The following is a 23,905-nucleotide window of genomic DNA, read 5'->3' as shown; positions in this document are numbered from 1 at the left end:
GTATAAAAGCACTTTAAAGTGCCACATGCACCAGATCACTAGCTATTTTACTGATTCTTCGTTTATTTTTTACTGAAATACTCCTGTTTCAAATACAACTGTGACACATCCCAAGCATGCAACTCTTTGGCACAAAAGCTGGGCCTGGAACAAAACACTTGGCTGAGTGTCTATTTCATATCTAAGGGAGGAGAATCCCGAATTCCTCCAGCTTCATTAAAGGCAACTTACTGTTTAGTAAACAAAATGGCCGAGTGCATCGAGCACTGCCCCGGGGCCTCGGGAGACCTGTGTGTCGTTCCTGGCTCTGACACTGCCCTGCTCTGTGCGCTTGGGCAAGTCACTTCCTCCCCTGGGGCTCAGGTTCCTGCTCTCTAAACTGGGGGTACTGACATGGACTCCCTTTGTAAAGTGCTCTGGGATCTATGGAAGGTAACTGCCCTATAAAAGTTAGGTTTATACCAGTGGTTTTCAAACTTTTTTCTGGCGACCCAGTTGAAGAAAATTGTTGATGCCCACGACCCAACAGAGCTGGGGACGAGGGGTTTGGGGTATGGGAGGGGCTCAGGGCTGGGGCAGAGGGTTGGGGTTCAGGGCTGAGGGGTTTGGGGTGCAGGAGGGGACTCCAGGTTTGGGGGGATCTCAGGGCTGGGGCAGGAGGTTGGGGGGTGGGAGGGGGTCAGGGGGTCTGGGCTGGAGATGCAGGCTCTTGGGTGGGGCCAGGGAAGAGGGGTTTGGGGTGCAGAAAGAGGCTCTGGGTTTTGGGGGGCTCAGGGATGGGGCAGGGGGATTGGGGCATGGGGTTGGGTCACAGACTTACCTTGGGCAGCTCCTGGTCAGCAGCACAGCAGGGGTGCTAAGGCAGGCTTCCTGCCTGTCCTAGCCCATGGACCGCACTGTGACCAGCAGCAGGTCCGGCTCCTAGGCGGAGGTACGCAAGTGGCTTTCACCCACAGGCACCGCCCCCCCCAGTTCCCATTGGCAGAGCCGATGCTTGGGGTGGGGCGCCGTGCATGGAGCCCTGTGCCCGCTCCGCCTAGGAGCCGGACCTGCTGCTGGCCACTTCCAGGGCGCAGCACAATGTAAGAACAGGTAGGGACTAGCCTGCCTGAGCCGGGCAGCACCGCCGATGGGACTTTTAATGGCCCGGTCGGCGGTGCTGACCAAAGCCGCCATGACTCAGTGCTTTAAATTCCATGACCCAGTACTGGGTCACGACCCGCAGTTTGAAAACCTCTTGTTTTTACATTATAATAGCAACATTCTTTCCTAGCTAGTGCCGTGTTGTAGGTGGAGTTGTCGTTGCTGGGCTCTGGCCCTTTGTAGTCTGACTCGTTGAATTACTGACACGGTGGCTTGACAGGAGACAGCGAGCTGGTAAATGCTGGATTTTCAGCCTGAAAACTTGCATGCAGGAGTTACTGGACGCCTCAGAAGAGTGTTGTCCAGCTAGGAACAATTCACTGTAGGCCCGACTGTGCAGCCCTTGCTTACAATGGTGAGTCTGTAAGTCACATGGATAATCCCATTGACTGGCAGTCTGGTCTCCTTAGGGGGGTGCCAGACTAGTCCAGGAAAGGGGAGAAGCTGAGAAAAGAAGAGGAGTGGGAACAGGGAAAGCTGCAGGACCCAATACACCCTCTCTCAGCTGCAACCACGGAGCTCTGCTTCCACTGCTGTGAGTAGTTCCTTGCAAGCTACCCAACTCCCTGCTCCCACCCCAGCCCTTAATGCAGCCAGCCACAGGATTGGCTCAAATGGACCTTCCTGCAGCTTCTCTGCTTGCACAGTGCTCAGGTCAGTCCTAAGTGGCACCAGCCCATGTCCCCCACTCTCATGCTCAGCTGCATGTAACCTGCCAAGCTGGAGGGACAGGAGAGGGGGAGCTGGAGGGACAGGAGGTGGGAAGAGATTAAGTGGCAGAAATAAAAAGCCAAAGGGGAGAGGAAAGAGACGCTGGCAGACAAGCACGCAGGAGAAACTGATTCATTCTCTGGCCCCCACCGTGTGTTTTGAGTCAGGGCTTCAAAGGTTAATGTCCCTGCCACCTAGGGCCCAGCGAGTCACTGAGTCCAGCTGCTACTGGTACAGGTGCTGCAGCTGAGGCAGTGGTTGAGCCAGGACTCCTGAGGCTGCCCTGTGTTCTAGCTGCCAGACAAGACAACTTCCCCAGGGGACTCTCGAGAAGTTAACTGAAAGGCTCACCGCTATCGATCGCCTTCAGTAAAGGGCTGACAGCTAGCACAGTACTGCAATAAATGTTCAGTGCAAAATCTGTTAGCGCTCTAGGGTTAAGCACAGTTGATGCTATTGAGGTTACGCTGTCAGGAAGGCAATGACTTTAAACACACACAAGCCAGGAAATGAAAATGTTCTCATGGTTACAGTATTGTATGCACTCAGCGTTTTGAGCATTGGCCTGCTAAACCCAGGGTTGTGAGTTCAATTCTTGAAGAGGCCATTTAGGATCTAGGGCAAAAATCTGTCTAGGGATTGGCCCTGCTTTGAGCAGGGGGTTGGACTAGATGACCTCCTGAGGTCCCTTCCAACCCTGATATTCTATGATTCTAAGTTAATGTGCTGACTAGTTAGGCTGCTACTGTGTATCTTCAGAGAGCTCTGCCTGTGCAGTGCAGGTGAGTTACTGTAACTGGGAGAATCATAGCGTTGCACTTTGAGAAGCAAGTGTTCTTCCATCGTGTCTCAATGATTTCCATCTCAAGCGTCTTTATTTTCCATGCCAAAGACACTGAGCCAGATTCTCAGATGGGTAAATCAGCATAGTTAGGTTGAGCTTAATGGAGCTACCCTGATTTACAATAGCTGAGGATCCAGCTGACTTTTTCTAACTGCCAACCCTGCAACCTGTACCCCATCCAGGAAACTCGGCATCAAGCCTATAACATCTCTCTGAGCTTTAGAATCTCTCTCACTTAGGACAGGTCTACACTACGACAGGTATCCACGGCCTGAGATCGATCCACCAGCCAGGGGCGGCTCTAGGAATTGCGCTGCCCCAAGCAGGGTGGCACGCCGCGGGGGGTGCTCTGCCGGTCGCCGGTCCCGCGGCTCCGGTGGACCTCCTGCAGACGTGCCTGCGGAGGGTCCGCTGGTCCCGCGGCTCTGGTGGACCTCCCGCAGGCACGCCTGCGGATGCTCCACCGAAGCCGCGGGACCAGCGGACCCTCCGCAGGCACACCTGTGGGAGGTCCACTGGAGCCGCCTGCAACCCTCCTGCGGCATGCTGCCCCAAGCGCGCGCTTGGCGCGCTGGGGTCTGGAGCCGGCCCTGCCACCAGTGGTTGATTTAGCTGGTCTAGTAAAGACCTGCCAAATCGACAGCCGATCGCTCTCCGGTAGACCCCTGTACTCTACCCCTGACAAGAAGAGTAAGGTAAATCGACGGGAGAAAGGGTAGCCCCCTTGGTAACTCGACCTAAGGTACGTCAACTCCAGCTACATCATTCATGTAGCTGGAGTTGCGTAGCATAGGTCAACTTACCGTGGTAGTGTAGACATAGGCTTAGAAGGACATCCAGTCTTGATTTAAGGACTTCAAGTGATGGAGAATCCACCACATCCCTGGAAAACTAGTTCCTATGGCTTATTACTGTGCTGTAAAAATGTGCTCCTTATTTCTAGACTGAATTTGTCTAGCATCAGCTTCCAACCAGAGCCTCATTGTGCCTTTTTCTTCTAATTAAAGAGCTGTCTGCAGAAATCTCTTCCCCATGTACTTGTAGACTGAGCAAGTCAACTCTTAACATTCTCTTGGATGAACTAAATAGATGGAGCTTTGTAAACCTCTTGCTCCAGAGCCTTGTCTACACTGCAAAGTTAGGTCAGCTTAACTACAGCTGCCCTATGTCCTGGTGTACACGTTGCTAGGGCAACAGAAGAATTCTTCAGTCAACCTACTACTGCCTTCTGAGTGGTGGATTAATTACAGTGACTGAAGAACCCCTTTGGTCACTATAGTAAGTGATTTAGGCTCCAGTGGTGCAGTTGTAGCACTTCTAGTGTAGACATATTCTACACCTTGCATCATTACTGTCACACTTTTCTGGACCCTTTCCAATTTGTCAACATCCTTTTTGAAGTGTGAACACCACAACTGGACACAGCATTCCAGCAATGGTCGTACTAATGCTGTATATAATGGTATATAATGTCTCATGATCTACCACGACCCCCAAGTGCTTTCCAGAGTCACTGCTGCTTAGAATATGGTCCCTCCCATCTTCTAAGTGTGACCCATGTTCTTTACCCTGCCTTTGGCTGTGTTAAAATGCATTAAAGCTCCAATGAGCCCACCTTACCAACCAATCCATCTCCGCCTGCATAACTGACTTGTCCCCATTATTATTTACCATACAACCTGGTTTTGTGCCAGCTGCGAGTTCTACCAGTAACTTTATATGTTCTTACAGATCATTGATAAAGACATTGAATAGCAGAGGGGCAAGAAGAAATCTGGACCATACCCTTGCCGCCCCCCATGACGATTCCTTATGTACAATTACTTCTGTGATCTATTAGTTATGGTTTTAAACCCATTGAATAAAGGCTACATTGGCTTTGTGTCACGCTAAGCTGAGAGGCAGGCTAGGCTCTTTCTTTCTCATGCAGCACTAAATGTTCTGCAGGCCAAATTATGGCCACAATGTTACATGTGTGCAACCTCAGCAGTTTTCAAATTGCATCCTCAACACCATTACCTTGGGTGGGTGGAATATTATAAGTGCCTTTAGCAAATCCCGCTCCTTACATCAAACCTAGAGCTCTTGCATTAAATGTGGGCCCTTTTTTTGTCTTCGTAAGCCAGGTGTGATCCTTGGCAGGGAGAATGTGCAGTGCTAGTGATGGGAGGTCCTAATGAAACACAGCAGGACACGCCGTTCAAAACGGCTGCCTACGTAGAGTGGTGGTCCCGTCTTGCTGCAGTATGAGAATACACAGTGTGCTTCAAAAGGGAGCTATTGCAAATGCTATGAGAAATGTTAGTAAAGAGGATGCTGAAGATCCAGTTTACTCTCTGACCAAACTCTAGTAGTACTTACTGTGACATCATACTGTCAGTGTGTATTAATTATTACACACACACATGCTATTAACTTCCATCAGGGAAACTGCCCTCTTCACAATTTCCCTATGGCCTCATTGTGCAGCTCGGTGAGCACTTACCGACCCAGATAAACCCATTGACATAAATGGGAGTAGTCGCATGAGTGAGCGCTCCCCAACACAAGCAAGGGATGCACAACCTGGCTCTAAATAAGAGGATGAACTTTTATTTTCAAAGAGAAATAAAGATTCACCAGTAAAAATACATGCAAATCATCATTGCCTTGTCCACAGCAGCGATTGAACACAGGCAATGCCGCTAAAGGTTTGCTGTGTTTTTTACTGACACATAGTTTGACATTTGATTTGCCTTCTCTTATTTAGGGCAAGAGAACGTGGGCTATTCTTGTACGCCTCTCACTCAGCATGTAGGCTGATCCTGTCCATAATTTTAATATGCTTGCTCAGTTCAGTAGGCCAGGTTCACCTCCAGTGTAACTCCAGGAAAATCCATCGGGTGTCACCAAGTATAAATTTGGACCATCTTGTTTGCGTCTCTCGATCAACATTCTGTTGTTAATGATGGCTAAGGCCCAATAAAGCTTTCTAGAAGACTGATCAAACCCTACGCTGATGTGCTCTATTTTGTGTATTTCAGAGCTGGCCTCCCCTCATGATTGCTGCTGTTGTCTCATTGTGCATAGGTGCTGGAACTAGAGGTGCTGTTACCTAGCAGCTCTGTGTTCTTGGGGAACCAGGGCACAGTACCCAGCCTGACTGACTCACAAAAGACCTTCCCCCCTCAGCCTCTGCTTGAACCAAAGCCGATCAGAAGAAAGACTTACAAAAAGCAATGAAAAGGCAGGGAGAGACACACCTAAACACCCCCCCACTCCCCGGACAAGGGGGACAGGATTAAGGAAACTCCCCTAACCTCATCTGCATTATTGCCTCGTTAACATACAGAATGGAGAACAGAGATTCCAAGGTAAGAACCGCACGGAACTCTGGGACCAGAAAAGCAGGGAAGCAGTGCATGCTGGGGAATCTCTGCTCCAAATGTTAATGAACCCATACCTGCACAGTAGTTATCAGACCAATTCTAGTAATAAATCCTTTATTGGTATTCAAAATAGCAAAGGTCTCTAATTGCATTGTGGGCTCCCTCCAAGGAACTCTGCCCAAAGCCAGGAATGATCAGCTCCCATTGTCTAGCATGAACAAAACAACTCTGGTATACTCCCTTGAGCCACCAGTTTATCCATAAACAAATCTGGTGTTCTCCCTTGAACCATTGTTGTTTCTCTACAAAAAACCCCTACCCATGCTCAAGTAAGTGTTCTGATGCCTGGATCCAAACTCTGCATCAGTTCCACTGGGACTCCATCTCCTGACTGATCGTGCTGGGGGCTCTGCCTGTCTTCAGCACTCCGGACCCTCAGCTACCACCACCACCTGGGACCCCCGATCGATTCCAGCTTCACGGAGTGCTGAGAACCCAGCTCTCTCTCTCTCGGTACAGCCTTCTGATCCTCACTTGTGTGATCAATTATAGTTTTCTAAACCTGACTTTTATAATCAAATTTAAGTTAGATTTAATATTATCACTGTTTTGTTTGTTTGGCTCCCCTTGTATGGTTATTACCTGGCAATAAATAACTATCATGGTTAAGCTGGTTGCTTCTCTCTCTCTCTCTCTCTCTCTCTCTCAGGGTACGTCCAGACTACCCGCCCTATCAGCGGGTACCAATCGATTTATCGGGGATCGATATATCGCGTCTCCCGAACGTGCTCCCCGTCGACTCCGGAACTCCACCGGAGCGAGCGGCGGTAGCGGAGTCAACACGGGGAGCCGCGGACGTCGATCCCGCGCCGTGAGGACCCGAGGTAAATCGATCTAAGATACTTCGACTTCAGCTACGTTATTCGCTTATCTTAGATCGACACCCCCCCCAGTGTAGACCAGCCCTCTCTCTGCAGCAACGCTCCTCATACCTAAGCTAAAGATCCCTGCAGCACCCAAAAATCCCGTGGGGTTTGCTTATCAAGTGGGTTACTACTAGAACAATTGTAACGTGAAAGTGGGGATAGGGACATGCACAACTTGGGATATATAAGGGTGGCAGCTTTGAAGTGCTGCTCGACCCAGTCTGCTGAGTCCAGGGGCATATAAGGGTGGCAGATTGAAAGTGCTGCTCGACCCAGCCTGCTCAGGCGTACTCTGTTCCGGTGCGGTGCCCATGGCATATGAGGGTCACAGCTTGGAGGTGCTGTTTGACCCAGCCTACTGAGTCCAGGGACATATAAGGGGTCAGCTTGGGAGTGCTGATTGACCCGGCCCTCTCAGACATGCTCTGTTAGTGTTTGTTAGTGTGTGTGTGTTTGTCTGATTCTGGGGCTGGAAGAACCTAGCCCTGGGGAACCTAGATCCTGCAGGGGGAGGAAACTTGCAGAAGGAAAAGTAGAGCTCCTTATGAGAACACAAGTGACACAAGCAGTACATTGATAGAAGCACAGACTCCCCCTCCCAAAAGAGTAACCCTAATAAATGAGCGTACCCCAAAGTAACGGGCAAAGCTGGTAACAGTGCTGGGGGTGCTGCTGCACATAGGTGCTGGAACTAGGGGTGCCGGGGATGCTGCCGCACATAGGTGCTGGAACTAGGGGTGCTGCTGCACCCCATAGCTTGAAGTGGTTTCCATCATATACAGGGTTTACAGTGTGGTTCAATAGCTCTCAGCACCCCACTATAAAGATTGTTCCAGCGCCCCAGCACTGTATGTTGTCACGTATGAAAATCTCAAGAAAGACAATTCTGAAAAAAAGAAAAATTCTTTCCAGTGCTGGTGTTAAAGGTAGAGTATAAATCATAGGCCAGAGATGGTCTTCTTACGCTTGGAAGCGTGTTCATTTCCTTCTTTGCCCGAGGGTGTTCTTTCCCCATTCCTTTTGCTTATAAAAGAAAATTCATCCTGTCTCGCATCCCTTGCTGCATCCTGTCTTGTTGTAGGGTAAATTAGTAAATCCCACCTTGGACATAGACGCCAGTACCGGGACAGGCTCTGTGTCTGGTGATCTCAGCTCCTTGCTTTAGTAATAAGCCTCTTTGCTGTCTCTGGGCATCACTGCTGTCTGCCTGCCATTCAAACATGCCTGTTCTTACCAATTATGAAGCTAGAGGCTGCTCTAAACCTATTTTGGGATCTACACTACAAAGTGTGTTCGAGCAAGGACAACAGATTAGAATATGGCAGGGACTAGCTGGGACAGCTGAGATCTTAGTGTGGTAAAGTGCTATAGCTGACTGAAAAGTTTGAGACTCACACATCCTGCAAAGCCCTTACTCATGTGAGTAAAGCTAAACATGTGCGTAAGGACCTGCAGGATCAGGGCCGAGGATGGCAAATATTGTGCAGGCCTGATAATAATTTAGTTGCTGGTCTTTGTGTGTGTATACACGCACACACACACACACACATACACACCGTGTGTAAATAACAACACATATGACAAATCATTTCTCATCCTATTAGGAACCTTTAATTGTGCCTGTGTATCATTTTGGTGATTTTTACCACTGTCTTACTCTAGATTCTGTTTTCTCCTCAACATCCTTTATGTTGCTGTTTTTAACAGGACTGTTTCAGCTCTTCAGGTGAATGCAAAGTTTCCCCCTTGATTGCTTGGATTTAACATCCTTCCAAACTCCACTACCGATAACTCTAATGTCTTTACACGTGGTCATCACTGCTTCTGTTTTCTTTAATCTTGCAAAAACCGTTGATCCAGTCCTTTCCAACGCTGGCTGTTGACACTCAGAATGGGGCAGTGCTTTGACACTCATTGGATCTTTACAGTAGATCTGGGAAGCTCGGTGCATGGTGGTGTGAACTGTTTTTGCAGGACCATGCTGGGAATTAAGGGTCAGATCGTAGGCAGGGGTAAATGGTAAATTGGCATAGCTCCAGCAACATCAATGGAGCCACACTACAGGCACCAGCTGAAGATATAGCCTTACATTGAATGCCTGATTCTCCACAGCTTTGTGTCACAGGAAGTACCTTCTGAATCAGACCCAAGGTCTATCTAGACTAGCAGCCTGTCTGTAAAGAAGTCATCATTTATACCTGTGCAGTGTGGAAGAAAGAACGGAATGGAAATAAATCCGGGTAAAAACACTGGCATTTTATGCTCACTCTGCACAGCTACACCTGAAGACATGAGATGAACGAGAGTGGAGAATCAAGTCCTAAAACTCTCTTGGGTTCAGTTTCACATGTATTAAATCAATCTCTTTTTCTATTCCTTTGCTAATAGAAATATCCATATATGGGATCAGTTGCACATTCTTCCAGGGTACTTTTATTACAAGCTGATGATTTTGTACTTGATTGAACTGCACTGATGTGTTCAGACAAACATAAAAATCATTATTTATGATCATTTTAACCAAATGCCTGACAAAGAGGGGGGAGAGCAGTCACATGCACCAGGGAAACATGGAACAACATCTCAGCATTAAAAGAGAGACGCAAGAATGCAAGGTCTTTGAAACAGGGGCTTCTTTTTGCTGTGGGGACGTATATTTGCCTAACACAATAGGGCCGTGGTCCATGCTTGGGGCTCCTGTGTGCTATGGTAATACAAATTAATAATAAATAATTTCTCTGTCTCTGTGTCGAGTCCACTGGCGAAGTTATTTCACTAAGGTCAGTGGGATCATTTGGACAGTGTGGCCAACGCATCTGTGTTTTTTCATTTAAACATGATAGGCCGAAGTACGTATTCCCCCAGGTTCCTGCTCCAACTAGCAGAACTTCTGTGTTACTACCAGGGAGCTGCACCCCCGCAAAATGGTGTAACCGCAGGCCCATGGCCTCCTGATGCTCCCCTGGGGCCAGGCAGACTCAGCACTCGCAAGGTCCTCGAGCCTGGGCTCCAGCTCAAGCCCGAATGTCTACACTGCAGTTAAACAGCCCCTTAGCTTGAGCCCCAGCATCAGCTGGCCCGGACCAGCCATGGGTTTTTCACTGCAGTGTAGACATACCCTAAAGAGCACACACAGAGGAACAGACCATTTTATATTATTGCTTCTAGCCGAGGTTTCCAAGTCATGTTCTTACTGCTATTTGAAAATGGGAGGGGGGATTGTAAGAGTTGGCAGAAGGAATCATTTGAGGGGGACATAGGGTGAATTCTCTTCAATTGCTGGCCTTCTATTTTTAAGTTAAGTCATGGGGGCTGAGAACATGTATCTCAGCCCCCTTTTTAGCATGTCTAGGCAATGAAAGAAATGAAACATTATTTCTTAGTAAAAAGAACAGGAGTACTTGTGGCACCTTAGAGACTAATACATTTATTTGGGCATAAGCTTTCGTGGGCTAAAGCCCACTTCATCAGATGCATACAGTGGAAAATACAGTAGGAAGATATATATACACACACAGAGAACATGAAAAAATGGGTGTTGCCACTCTTGCCAGCAAAATGGGTTGGGTTCAACATCTAGGGGTTCCTCTTAAAATTAACAATGTACCATTGGAAAATTGTATTAAGGAGACACAGCATTAATTTGGGACAACCACAGCAACAATAAATCAACAATATGTTTATATGAATAATGAGCAACACACCCACCTCAGTTTCCCCGTATGATGCGGTGACCATCTGATGAACTGATGTGCCTTTAATATACCACTTTCCCTTTTCCCCCCAGCTGCATCCCACTGATGAGATGTTGTGAGTGGTTAGCAAAGTCCAGAAGTGCACTCAGGCAGGTCCGGCTCCAGCTCCTAGGAAGAAGTGCTACTTTGATTCTGTGAGGTGCCTGGCTGCTACCTCTAGCTGCAATACTATCTCTGCACCAATTCAGCCCAATAGCTCCACCTCCTAACCCAGTTATAGAGATTACAGCTTTATAGAAGGTGCCTTGCCACACCCTTTGCATCATCTCTTGCCATGCTGCTATCCCTGCAATGTTGCCTCCACACCATCTCTCATCACACTGCTATGTCTTATCACAGTACCAAGCCTGGGTCTTCAGGCTCTTTCACTTACAGCTACAGTGAATTCACTTCTAGTAGTATATCATTACCAGAATACAGCAGCATATATAACCTTGAAGCAGAGTCCTTTCTACAAAATAGGACCATCCTCCTTGCCTAGCCAAACTCCAATAGTCAGCTATGCAAGACCAAGAATTTAGTTATGGTGACTCCCCACTCAGGACATATGAATTACAGCTCTATTCCCCTTTTGTCACATAATAAGAATAACAACATTTCATTACCCCTACAGCCAAAACTTAAAATCACTTTTAAACAAAATGACCAGGATGGTCACATTGGGATGGTAAGTAACCAACATGCAAATAAGGCCTGCTCATTCTGTCTCTTACTCTGGTTCACCAATAGATGGCAGCAGAGAGCTCCTTCCCTCTAAAGCTCTCTAATTAGGCAGGTGGTTGCCTCATTCCCATTGACTTTCACACTGATTGCCTTGCCGTTTGTGCTTTTGAAAACCTCCCATGATATCAGTTCTTTGTCAGTGACTCATTACGAAACTGAGACGCCTGTCCCTCTCCTATCAGGTACCTTGGCTGAGCTCCATTCCCCAAAACTGTGCAAGGAATGTGAGTACGCTAAGCTTCTTATTTGTGAGAAGAAAAATAATCGTATCCATGGGATCTAGTGGCAAATGCATCCAAAGCTCTTTTACCTGTCTGGGAAGTTTTGTCTGCCTGTTGCCTTTGGCTCTAGTCCCTTAGGCAGCCTATGGGGGTTGGGGAAAATGTTAATTTCTCCTCTTAGATGAAGTGGGACAAGGGGCAACGCTTTTAGTCCCAGGCCAGAGCACCAGAAAAAGGTGACTGTATCAATCTATCCAAGAGTCTGAAAAGGGCAGTCAGGACCAAGGGTTGGAGCAGGGTCAAACCTGAGGCTGAGAGTAGCAGAGAAGTTTGTAGTCAAGTTCTAGACCAGGGTGGATACCAAGGATCAGAGACCGAGTCAATTTAAGGTCTGGCTCAGAAGGTGAGATCCAAATCAAGCCCGGGGTGAAGTGCAGGGCTGGTCAGAGCAGCTACAGGAGAGACACATTTTTGCCTGGACACTTCCTGGAACAGCCTTGGGATTATAGAGAGCAAGGTGCCAACCAACAGCCATGGGGCTGCTGCTGTCAGACTCTTTGAGATAGGACTTCCCTTGGTCTGTGTCTGCAGTGTGTCATGGCAAGTGTGGTGCAAGCTGGTTGCAGGTGCTGCTGCGTGGTAGCATGGAGGTGTGTGCTGCTTAGCAGCTCTGCAAGCCTGGGTCTGAGACCCCTTATCCTCACAACACCTCTGTGAGGTGGGTAAGTGCTGTTAGACTCTCTAGGGTAGGGATTGTCTGTTTTAGCACAGTGTCAGTGATTAGATAACATCAATACCTAACTCTTTTGTGACTGTTCCCCATGCCACAGGATGCTGGGGGCAACTCCTAGCCGGGCCAAAACTGTCCATGCTGAATCGAGTCTGTGGAGAAATACGGGGCTGCAGCCTCCAGGGCTGTCAAGCTGGCTCCTCTCACCCATATTACATTATCTTTAAACCCCAAACAGACTCCTGCACTCAACTTGGCCATGCAAGGCCTGCGAGGGGGAGTGCAGCCTGAGCTCTGGAGAGCGTCAGTCTCCAGGCCTAGGAGCACTTGACTCTTTTGCTGAATGATGTGAGATGCTCCCTCTCCTGAGGGGCTGAGGTAGCAGGTTCCTCTGAAGAATCCCAGCTCCCACTGGCTCAAGGCCCAGTGGTGGGACCAGATCCTAGGGCTCCTGCACAGCATGGTGGAGAACTGGACTGTTTAACAGTCTCCATTCAGGGCTGGAGAAAGAGTTAAATCTGTCACTGACACAGGCTGGGGCACAGGATGCTGGGAAACGCCATCCCTCGGTGCAGTAAATACATCTGCAAGGGCTGGGCCAGGGGCATGGAAGACAAATTTCACAGACTCATCCTGCATCTGTCATGAAAATGATGCAGGACGTTAGCTATGCAAGGGAACTGCTGGTATGTAAACCCATTAAGACGAAGTTACAATAGGATGAGGCAGAGGGGAGGGCAAAATGACCATTCAGTGAGGCAGTAAGTGGCTCTCGAGAGGGCATCATGAAGATTATGAACCAGTTTGGCAAGTAACAGGCTCAAGGTAAAGCCAAGAGATTGTTACCACCAAACCGGGTCCTGATTGCTGGTAATGCTTTCATCAGAGGGTCGTGTTGCTGTCACGAGTCACTGGTGAGCCAAAGTGGGCGCTTTTTTACATTTCACCCAATGTTTCAGCTTCTGGTCTTTGTTCATCTCTAGCAGCCAGTCTCTAACGCCAGGCGATCCCACTTAATTTTGTTGTTAGCTAGGCCTACGGGGTTCCGTGGGTGTTTGGTATTGGGGGAGGGGTTGGCTGGAAGTTTGGGGTTGCAGTAAGAGCCGGCTAACTTAATGTTCACTTCGTTGTTTTTCTATTTGATTATTTCGAGTTTGCATTTTCTTCTTCGCTTTGCCTTGGCACCTAGGCCTGTGATCATTACACCAGCCCGCCCCTTTGGACTGCTGTGGCATCTCTACATGCATGCAGTTAAGTCTCTCAGTGCCCCACTTTGGGCTTCACTGAATGCCGACAGCAGGCTCTGCCAAGTACAGCGCCCTCATGGAGCTCACAATTTAAATGCAAGATTCTGCCCCCAGCTGAGGTGAGGAAGGGCCATGTTGTGGATGGAGCTTGTCCAGCGGAATGTCTCCTACGCAGTGGCAGCTCCAGGCCCCAGCACGCCAAGCGCGTGCTTGGGACAGCAAGCCACTGGGGGTGCTCTGCTGGGAGCAGCGAGGGTGGCAGCCTGCCTGCCGTTCTTGGGGCGGCAAAATGCCTAGAGCCACCCCTGCTCCTACGGGACCCGGTAGGTCATAGTACAGTGATAGGCTCTATCAGCTACGTGTGGCAGCTATTTGTTACACCAAGCATGGCTAGCTCCATGGGCTGAGGTAGTGGCTCTGTCTGCAGCAGCCGTCTCCCTCCCCAAACATTGATCGTGGTACTTTCAAAAGCACTCAGCATTGGCTAACTCTGCTTCCACTGACATCAAGGGAAAACTCCCAATTATTTCATGAACTCACGAAAACACTAGAAGGAAGCAGGGACTATCCGCCCCAGTGAAGTTCCCACTAGTTTCTTCTAACTAACCATGCACTTCAGATCCAGCAAGGCCAGATGCTGAGAGAAATAGGTAGAAGTCAGGAAATTACAAATCAAGCTGTTTTTACAGCTCTTGGAAACACACAAAGCACCTGTGCTGCTGTATGAATTTCAGACTGACAAAGCCGCTAAGGCCTCCACAAAGAAAGGAGCCAGAACAGAAACACAACAGGCTTGTTTCCGAGATTTCTCAGTCTTCCTTAGTTCTAACCATTTTTATAAACAGTTATTGCACTGGCACACAATAACACCTCCACAGAGAGAAAGGCAGTGAAATTATTTCATTTCTTAAAGCACAGAATCAATGTTTACACAGCTGAGCTAAATTATTTATACTTATAATATTATAGGTTTCACATCAGTGGCATTTATTAACATTCAGTGTATGAGAAATCAGACCTGACCTACTTATGAAAAATGATCTAGACTCTCTCTACAAAGATAGGATACACACGGAAGGGGCTAGTGGTGAACCTTCATTCTCTAGCCACCAGAGACAACCCATACCCAGGGCTGGATTTAGGGGTAGGCAACCCAGGTGACCGCATGGGGTGCCAGGCTTGGGGGGCTCTGGGCTTGGGATGCTGTTTTTGTTGTTATTGACAAAAGGGAAAATAGAATGTTTGAAGTAACAAGTTTCAGGTAGTCTGTATGTGGATTCATTTTTCACTAACCTCCTAGAATGTTCTGGACCTTTGTAGAATTTTGTGGAACCTGCTAGATTTTCTGAAAACTACATTTTCCTTGAACCTCCTAGAATGTTGTCAGTCATGCCCTTATGGGTATCTAATTGGCGGGCGTCGACAGGTAGTCAGTGGGATATAAGAACGAACTGAAGTGAAGTGAGAGGAGAGCCCAGCTTCGATGTCGTGAACCTTGTTCTATTGGGTAATTGTGAAAATGTACTTATGTTTTAGATTTGAAGAGTGTAAGTAGTGACTGATAAAGGACATATTTAATGAAATGCCAGAGATATCTATTGAACCTCTATCTACACAACAATAGACAAGAAATATTGTTACATCTTCTGCCATGCTTAACATATAATGTGGGACTTTCTAAGTCTGTGGAACATAGACTTTTGCTCTCCCTAATACTGTCTATTTTCCCTCCGCAGAAAATAAAAGATGCTCCCGAAGCAGCCTTCAGGAGCTCAGTATAGGTCCCAAAAAGCTCAATTGCAATCTAGTTTACAGCAAGAGGCAAATTTGATGGGAAAATATCTGGAACAGAACAACACAGACCAGGCTTTAGGCAGGACCGATCATCCCAGTGCAGAAGAAATTGAGAAGCGAAGTGTAAATGATGGAAGTCCTATGACTAAGGAATTATCAGATTTACCTGAAGATAAAGAATGGAAATGTGAGGAAAGTGATGGAGAATCGTCCAGTTTTCCTGGTGATGTAAAGGGGAGTGATGATAAAGAAGAATGTGGCTCACATAAAAAGGAGAGTCATGACAACGGAAAATCTGGTTTACATGAAAAGGAGAGAAACGATAAAGAAGAATCAGCCTCGCATGATGACAGAAGCAGCAGTGAGAAAAACTGCACACCACAAATCGATACATCAGATCCTGTTTTATGGCCAGTGATCCTAAACTCTGCCAGTATTGATTGCGTAATTTTGAATGGGCTGGGAAAAATCGAGGCTATGACGTTTCCAGTCAGTGAGCAGAAGTGATACTTTCTCAAAGTCACACTGCAAAAGAGTGACTGAGAATAGTGAGAAACTGAATTGGCAAAGGCTAGTTTATCAAAATCAACTGACAAAGTGTTCTGTTTTTTGTTGCAAAATACTTGACAAGAATGCCAAATCGTTGCTTGTGCTGTCCGGGGACAATTACTGGCATAATTTTAGCTGATGCTCTGAAGCAATATGAAAAGTCACTCGGCCATTTTATGGCCTACTCCAAATGGATGGAGGTCAAGTCCAGGCTCAAGCTGAATAAATGCATAGATGCAGAAAACCAGTGCACTGAAGACGCTCCTCGCCTGGGGTACTGTTTGGTCCAGGGCTGGCCCTGCCCGTAAATGCAGATAGTGGGCAGGGGCGGCTCCAGGCCCCAGCATGCCAAGTGCGTGCTTGGGGCGGCATGCTGCGGGGGGCGCTCTGCCGGTCGCCGGGAGGGCGGCAGGCGGCTCCGGTGGACCTCCCGCAGGCGTGCCTGCGGAGGGTCCGCTGGTCCCGCGGCTTTACCGGAGCCGGAGCCGCCTGCTGCCCTCCTGGCAACCAGCAGAGCGCCCCCCGTGGCATGCCGCCCTGCTTGGGGCGGCGAAATGTCTAGAGCCGCCCCTGATAGTGGGGGAGCAGAATGAGGGCAGCAGCTTCAGCAGATGTTACTGAGCATGCTCAGTTGGTGTGAGCATGCTCAGTACAAGCCAAGCAGCAACTCGGGGGGAGGGGCACCCCCCCCATGTGTTGCCTCTGCTAGCCACGCTGTAAAAGATGCCCTCAGTGGCATGTAAAAATGAGTGCCAGGACAAACGCAAACCCCCATTATTTGCAGACACGTCCCCAGAGTGTGAACCGCCATTTGTCTGGGTTTTGGTGAGCATCTGTGCAGTCAGACTTTGTTTGCACACCCAGTCTCAGCTGTGACAAAACCATCTATTGCCTCGAATAGCTAAGGCTTTGCACAGGGTCCGGGCTGACAGAGCAGGAGTTCAGCATTGCTACAGCTTGGAATTGGCTTGCTCTGGAGCCTTTCATGAAAGGGGGTCTCCCCAATGGCCATCCTGCTGATTGACAGCTCTGCCTTTGTTCCAGGGAGTGAAGGAATCTCCTCACCGTCAGATCCAGTTCTATGGCAATAATCAGTAGTTCTTATAATAACAGCAATATCACCACCACTTAATGGTCCCGTTTAGTGGTTTCCAACTGCAGATCTCACAGCAGTCTGCAAAAGGAAGATAATTATGATGATACCAGGCTGTTCTAGCTAGTGCACGTCTTTGGTAGATCTCAAAGCATTTTCCAAAAGAAGTCAGTATCATTCTCCCCAATTTTTTTTTACAAATGGGGAAACTGAGGCACAGAGCAGAAAATAACTTGCTCAACGTTGCCACAAAAGCAGTGGTAGAGCTGGGACTTGAACCCATTGGGCCAGATGTGGCAATTTCCTGTAATATCCTTGAAAAACCCTTATTGAGTTAAGTTGAAACATTTTAGGGGTCTGTTGTATTTAATGCAAAGGTAATGTACTATTGTGGGTGAGGATTATGTGTCTTTTTATGGGGGCGAGGTGATGTGAACCCAGGGAAGTGTTATGAATTTCAAAGGACTGTACTGAACAGTGGGCCAGACAACAATGGACTTCTGGGACACTGTCAAGTGATTTGCCTGGGGAATCTCTAGGGGGAGGTGAATGCAAATTCTCCACCTCCTGTTAAGCAAACCCAACCCCTTTCAGAGCGAGGCCTGGAGAAGAGGACCATAGTCTGATGATTACTTTTTCCCAAAGGCTCAAGATCAGAAACCAAGCTGTATAAAGTAAAAACTGAGCTATTATGGGGGTGCTAGTTCTGAGCTAAAGCTGGCATGAATTGACCGCAGAAAACCCCCTTTGTGGGGTTTGAAGGACTGACTCCTATCAGAGGCCTTGTTGGAGATGGGGTGATCTCGCTAGCATACGTGGAGGTTCTTTTGTTTTAATATATTTTCTCTGTAATGCTTTCACCTTAAGAATAAATATGCTTGCTTAGAAAGAGCTATGTGATAGCCTGTGACTGCTGGCAGTTACACTGTTCAGAGTCTTCCGAGAGAAAGCAAAGTGCAGACTCTGGCCTCTCTATCAGTCTGACTTGGTGGGAATATCACACTGTAGGCAGAGAACTGCCGCCTGGAAAATACCCGGGTCAGGAGGGAGAGAGAAGCAGGTCTCACCCAAGAGAGGTGATGGCTAGGGAGTCTGAAGCCTGGAGTGGGTTCCCTTGCTGGACCATGGAGGGGAAATGCAGGTGCAGTTAAGGTGACCAGATGTCCCGATTTTATAGGGACAATCCTGATATTTGGGGCTTTTTCTTATATAGGCCCCCATCCCCGTCCTGATTTTTCACACTTGCTATCTGGTCAACCTAGGTGCGGTTGACCTAATCTGTGACACCCAGGTCTCCTGAATCCCAGTGCAGAGCTTTATCCACTGGACCTCATCACCTCCCTTTCCCAGCTAAAAAGAAATTCCTTTTCCAATATAAAATCAGCAGTTTGTGGTATAGCTGGTGGGAATTTTTGAACCCCTCTTGCCCCCCCACAAATTAATTCTATGACATTTATGACTGATGTGTTTTCCTCAGTCAGCTCTCAAGTTGGTCTCAGGTGCTGTGGAGTAGATCCCAAGAGTTTGGAAGTTTAGCTTCATGCAGTTTTTCTAATATCCCAAAGGCTCAGACAGCCTTTTCCTCTGAACCAGCACGTCAAAGGCACTTACACTTCAGATGGTTTTCTTCTTGTCTTGCAATTAATACATTTTTAATAAAGCTCAGGCTCCAGTTTCCTTTCATGTTACAGAGAGGATATCCTTTTCCTGTTAAGCTGCACAAGGATTTTTCCCCAAAGTAATAATCTCTAGTGTCCTGTAAATAGGTTAGATGAACGTATTAGCCAAACAAGGCACTGGTCACTGATGCTTTAATTGAAGCACAGGTGACTAGCTACGTTGTTTGCTAGCACTTACATAGCTGTCTCAACTGGGTGAAATGGCAGCCCTACAATAACATTTGATTTTTTTTTTTAAGTCAATAGCAAAATTGACCATGCATTTGCTTTTGATGGTATAATGACAACACTGGTTATGTAGTTTAAGCTCCAATTTAGGTTTTGTACAAATATTTGTAGAAGTTTACATTTCATATTTAGAGACGTGTAAAAACAAAAGATGACAAAGTTAAAACAAAGTCAAATCACACTGAGACAACCTAAGAAGTACAGTAATTCCTCACTTCAAGTTGTCCCGGTTAACGTTGTTTCCTTGTTATGTTGCTGATCAATTAAGGAACATGCTCGTTTAAAGTTGTGCAATGCTCCCTTATAACGTTGTTTGGCAGCTGCCTGCTTTGTTCACTGCTTGCAGGCAGAGCAGCCCATTGGAGCTAGCTGGTGGGGGCTTGGAACCAGGGTGGACCGGCAGCCCCCATATCAGCTCCCCACCCCCCTAAGTTCCCTATGTGGCAGCCACCCAGCAGGCTATCAATTGCTGGCAGTTCAGCTGTCCCTCTCCCCACTGCCACGTTTTGGAGCTGCTCCCAGGAGCCTCCTGCTTGCTGGGCGGGGTGGAGGGGGGTGGAGAAGGGGACTAATGTCAGGGTGTCCCCCTCTCCCCTGCTCCTGCACCCTGCTTACCCCATCTTCCATAGAGCAGGGGTGACACACGACAGGGCTTAGGATGGAGGGAGCTTCCTGGCAGCAGCTGCTGTCTCAGCTTGCTGATCTACTTAAAAAGGCAGCGTACTTAGAGTGGGGGTCAGCGTACTTACCTTGAGGGCTCAGACAATCGCTAGTTCATAATTTAGCAGCAAGGTATTCGCTGGGAAATATCCCACCCTCTGACTTCACCACCTCAGCCAAGCTTCACAATCATCATCGCTGTGTACCAGTATTAAATTGTTTGTTTAAAACTTAGTGTGTGTGTGTGTGTGCGTGTGTGTGTAATATTATATTGTCTTTTGTCTGGTGAAAAAAATGTCCCTGGAACTTAACCCCTCCCACACTTTACATTAATTCTTACAGGGAAATTGGATTCACTTAACATCGTTTCACTTAAAGTCACATTTTTCAGGAACATAACTACAATGTTAAGCAAAGGGTAGTTCAGCAAAGTTACTAATGTGTGTGTGATTTGTTCCATCAAGCTAGATCAGCATTAATGGTAGGAGGTATGAAATACATTTGGATCGGAAACCAATTTAATTACTTGGAAGACCGAAGTGAACACAATTAAACAATTTTTAAAAAGATATTCTACACTTAAAAGTCATTTAACTGATTCAAGCTCTGTACAGGCATGCAAGATTTCAGAAGCTCAATGCAACCTCTGAGATCTATAATGTTTTACTATACAATTCCTCACAGGTGCTACTATATAAAATAGACAAGGTGTGGCTGGTTGCTCATTCATTTCAATAGGCCACTGTATTATTACTAAGGAACATGTTTTCACAGGAAATATTTTCTAAGTCTAAACAATGTTTGATGAGGTGTGATACGGTAGAACCTCAGAGTTACGAACACCTCGGGAATGGAGGTTGTTTGTAACTCTGAACAAAATATTGTGGTTGTTCTTTCAAAAGTTTACAACTGAACATTGACTTAAGACAGCTTTGAAATGTCTACACAGAAGAAAAATGCTGCTTTTAACCATCTTAATTTAAATTAATTGTTTTTTAAATTTTCCCTTTATTTTTTATAAGTTTACATTTAACACAGTATTGTTCTGCACAGTATTTGCTTTTTTTTTTTGGGTAGGGAGGCGGGGGACGGCTCTGCTGCCTGACTGCATACTTTCAGTTCCAAATGAGGTGTGTGGTTGACCGATCGGTTCATAACTCTGGTGTTCTACTGTAATAAGTTATGAAGACATATGTTGTAGCGGCTACTTTTGCATTACGAATACTGGTATGTCTTCTCTATGTGTTGTTTCCATAGAAGCAGAGCGTAACCTTTTACGTGAAGACTATAAAAGACACCTAATTCAATTAAAATTAGACGTCAAGCATATCAGCACTTAATACTGATGAGATTTCATATCGCCATTTTTCTGATTGGCAGGGAAAATAGTTCAAAATTCAGATAGTTGGGAAAATTTTATTGCTATGGTTTTTTTCATAAGCTTCCCTGCAAATGCCAGTTCTTTTATACAAGGCTGTTAAAATGTTAATAAAAATCTTTGAATGACCAGGTACCCCCTTCTGAAATATGGGCATCTAGTACATAATACAGGAGACACGTGTTCAATTAAAGTCATTTATTGTGGGTTTTTCTTTTCTGAACTGACAAAGAGGGTTTTCCCAGAGATTGGTAACACAACACAACGTTATACACCATTTCACAACTAGCCCCTTGTTGTTTTATTAAGAACATAGTAATTAAAAAATATCTAAATATTTACATATTAATAAAACATATATACAGAAGATTGAGATGCTTTACCTAAACATGGAATGATTTTTCTAATAAACCCTATAAAAAGATTGCTGAAGAAAGTCTGAACAGTAGTCACAGTAAGTAAACACAAAATGCAATTTTTTAAAATTTACAAAATGTTGATTCCATCAGTTAAGGGTTGTGACATGTACCTGGCAGATTTGCTGCACAGGCTGTAGATTGCCACAGCCCTGCTCAGAAATCCAGACCATGGGGGAAGCAGTCACATCAGCCTTTGAAGGAAATGCTCTTTAAGGTCTGCAGTGCACATTCGATATAGTCCACAGTTTTAAAGAGAACATCACCACCTTTAATAGTACATTTTTTTTTTTAAAACAGGAGGGGAAAGATCAAAAGCCTGATTTTCAACAGTGCTGAGAATCAGGAGCTCCTGTTGGCTTCAGTGTTATTTGCAGGCATTCAGCAGTTGTGACAATCAGGCCGCCGGTCTTTATGCTAGTTAATGATCATGACAAATATTTGTGAAAAGCAGCAACATTTTTTAAATATTTTGAAAACAAGCCCACTCTCTGTAATAGCACTTCTGTTAAAACACTCGATAAAAAAGACCAAATAGTTTCAAGGAGAAAGCATCGTGATCGGCTGAAAATACACAAAGGAAAACGAAACACGATGGCAAAGGCTACTGCATGCTGTGGTGTTCCAGGAAACACACACTATTAGTTAACTGGCTGGTGATCAATATATCTATGGGATAAGATACTTTCTATATTTTTTCTCTCTTTTATTTTTTTAAAGTGAATTTAGTGCTGGTGAAGGTGCAGAGTTAAAGGTGCAGAGGGCAGCAGGAGACGTTGCATAAGAAGCAGCAGTGCAACTTTCCCCACCCTGCCACATCAGTAAGCCTCAGTCCTGATCTGAAGGGACCACTTATAGGGTGAGAGGGTAGTTCAGTCTCTTGGTTAATTCACTCATCCTAACTGCTGAGGCTGTCAATAGAGTGCCAGTAATGATGGTGGTTTGTATAGGTGGACCTATGTCCATAGATCCATATAGGTCCGCAAGGGCAGCGGTTTTTCAAACTGTGGTATGTGGACCAGAAGAGATCCATGAACCCTTTCCCTGATGGTCTTCAAAATAAAATGTTTTGAGAACCAGGCAGTGGGGGATTCTGAGAGGCTGAAGAGGAGGTGCGGCAGGATGATTTTATGAAGTGAAAATGCTGGAGAACCACTGCACCAGAAACTGGCTGGGAACTCCAACTCATTTCACAAATACGTTCTGTATGCCATCCACTAGGAAACAGACATTATCCACATGTACCCTGCTCTATGGCCAAATACAGTGCGTGCCTTGTTGTTTACACAGTGTAGGAATAGGCAGTTTGTACCATCTCTCTTCAAACATAGTCAAATGGTGAGCAAAAAGGAAAAGTGAGTCTTCCGAACAAGAGAGGACTAACCAATCCCCCTAACCAAACATTCTTATTAGCTTCCTGGGCCCATGAAAGGGGGAGAGTCCACCACCACTCCCTGAACTGTTTCTTTTACTTCTGTGTAATTGAAGATGAAATACAGGTAGCATGCATACAGTCATGTGGGAAAATACAGTCAGGAAGAAAAACAAAGGCAAGGGAATTTATTCAGTTGCAATGGATACCACACTAATTAAACAATGTACTGGATATTGAAAAAAAAATCATCTCTAATTATGATGGAAAATCTTGAAACAATTTGGTGGCTTTATTATCCCATGTTTCATTAAAAATAGGTGAAACAACTCAAACTTGAAGGGAAAACTGCACGAAACATCCCCCACCTTGAAGTATGCTGAAATGCTTACACAGATCTTGCAGGAATGTCATTCAAACTGAAGGATGTTTATATCTGCTAATGAAACACTGACGCAGAAAGTAAAATTTAAGCAGAAAAATCTGGTTTTGAGTCGACCAGCTTATCTGTTGAGATCTCAAGAATGCTACCTGAAGAAAGAGAGGATTTAAATAAATTAGAAAAAAATAAATTATACCAGTTCAGTCATTTCCTAAAATTGTGTTCCAAATTAAACCTACATGAGTTAAATATTTAGAGACTCAAATGTAGTACTTGTGAGGTTGCTGAATTATCTGTGTGTTTAGATGGTCATTGCTGGGTATCAGTTTAATTGTCTAAAAAAGATCCTATTATATATTGAATTTGTGAATAGAGGTTTTGATAGCAAAATGCAGAACACATGAAGTGAGGCGTAAGGAGTTAGACTATCGTACACACTGCACTACAGTGATTATGTCTTTGAAGTTATATGGCTCTAAAGGGGTGAACAAAGCACCGCATGAATTTTAAGCCTACAGTATATACTTTGGGTTATTCTTTGGAAAACTTGAAAAATCATGATACTGTAAATGCATATGGCAGAATAAAAACCAGAGATAAGTTGCATGATTATCTCACATCTTTTTTTAAACCACATTAAAATATATTTTTAAACAGAACAATGGAAGACGGACAGAAGAATTACA

General features: G+C 46.1%; 1 protein-coding gene across 3 annotated transcripts in view; it reads right to left on the bottom strand.

Annotated features, from left to right (window-relative positions):
* Positions 1-21,760: 21,760 nt before the first annotated feature.
* Positions 21,761-23,905, bottom strand: part of BEND7 (BEN domain containing 7) — a 62,026-nt gene continuing 59,881 nt past the window's right edge. For all 3 annotated transcript variants that reach the window (XM_039519356.1, XM_039519354.1, XM_039519355.1), the window contains exon 9: positions 21,761-23,368. In XM_039519356.1, coding sequence (XP_039375290.1) covers positions 23,307-23,368 — 62 coding nt within the window. In that variant the 3' untranslated portion in view covers positions 21,761-23,306. The remainder of the gene's footprint in view (positions 23,369-23,905) is intronic.

Source organism: Mauremys reevesii, linkage group 1 (genome assembly GCF_016161935.1).
Source record: "Mauremys reevesii isolate NIE-2019 linkage group 1, ASM1616193v1, whole genome shotgun sequence".
NCBI classification, from domain to species: domain Eukaryota; kingdom Metazoa; phylum Chordata; order Testudines; family Geoemydidae; genus Mauremys; species Mauremys reevesii.
The sequence above is the reverse complement of the archived record's forward strand: the minus strand, read 5'-3'. Positions and strand labels throughout refer to the sequence as shown.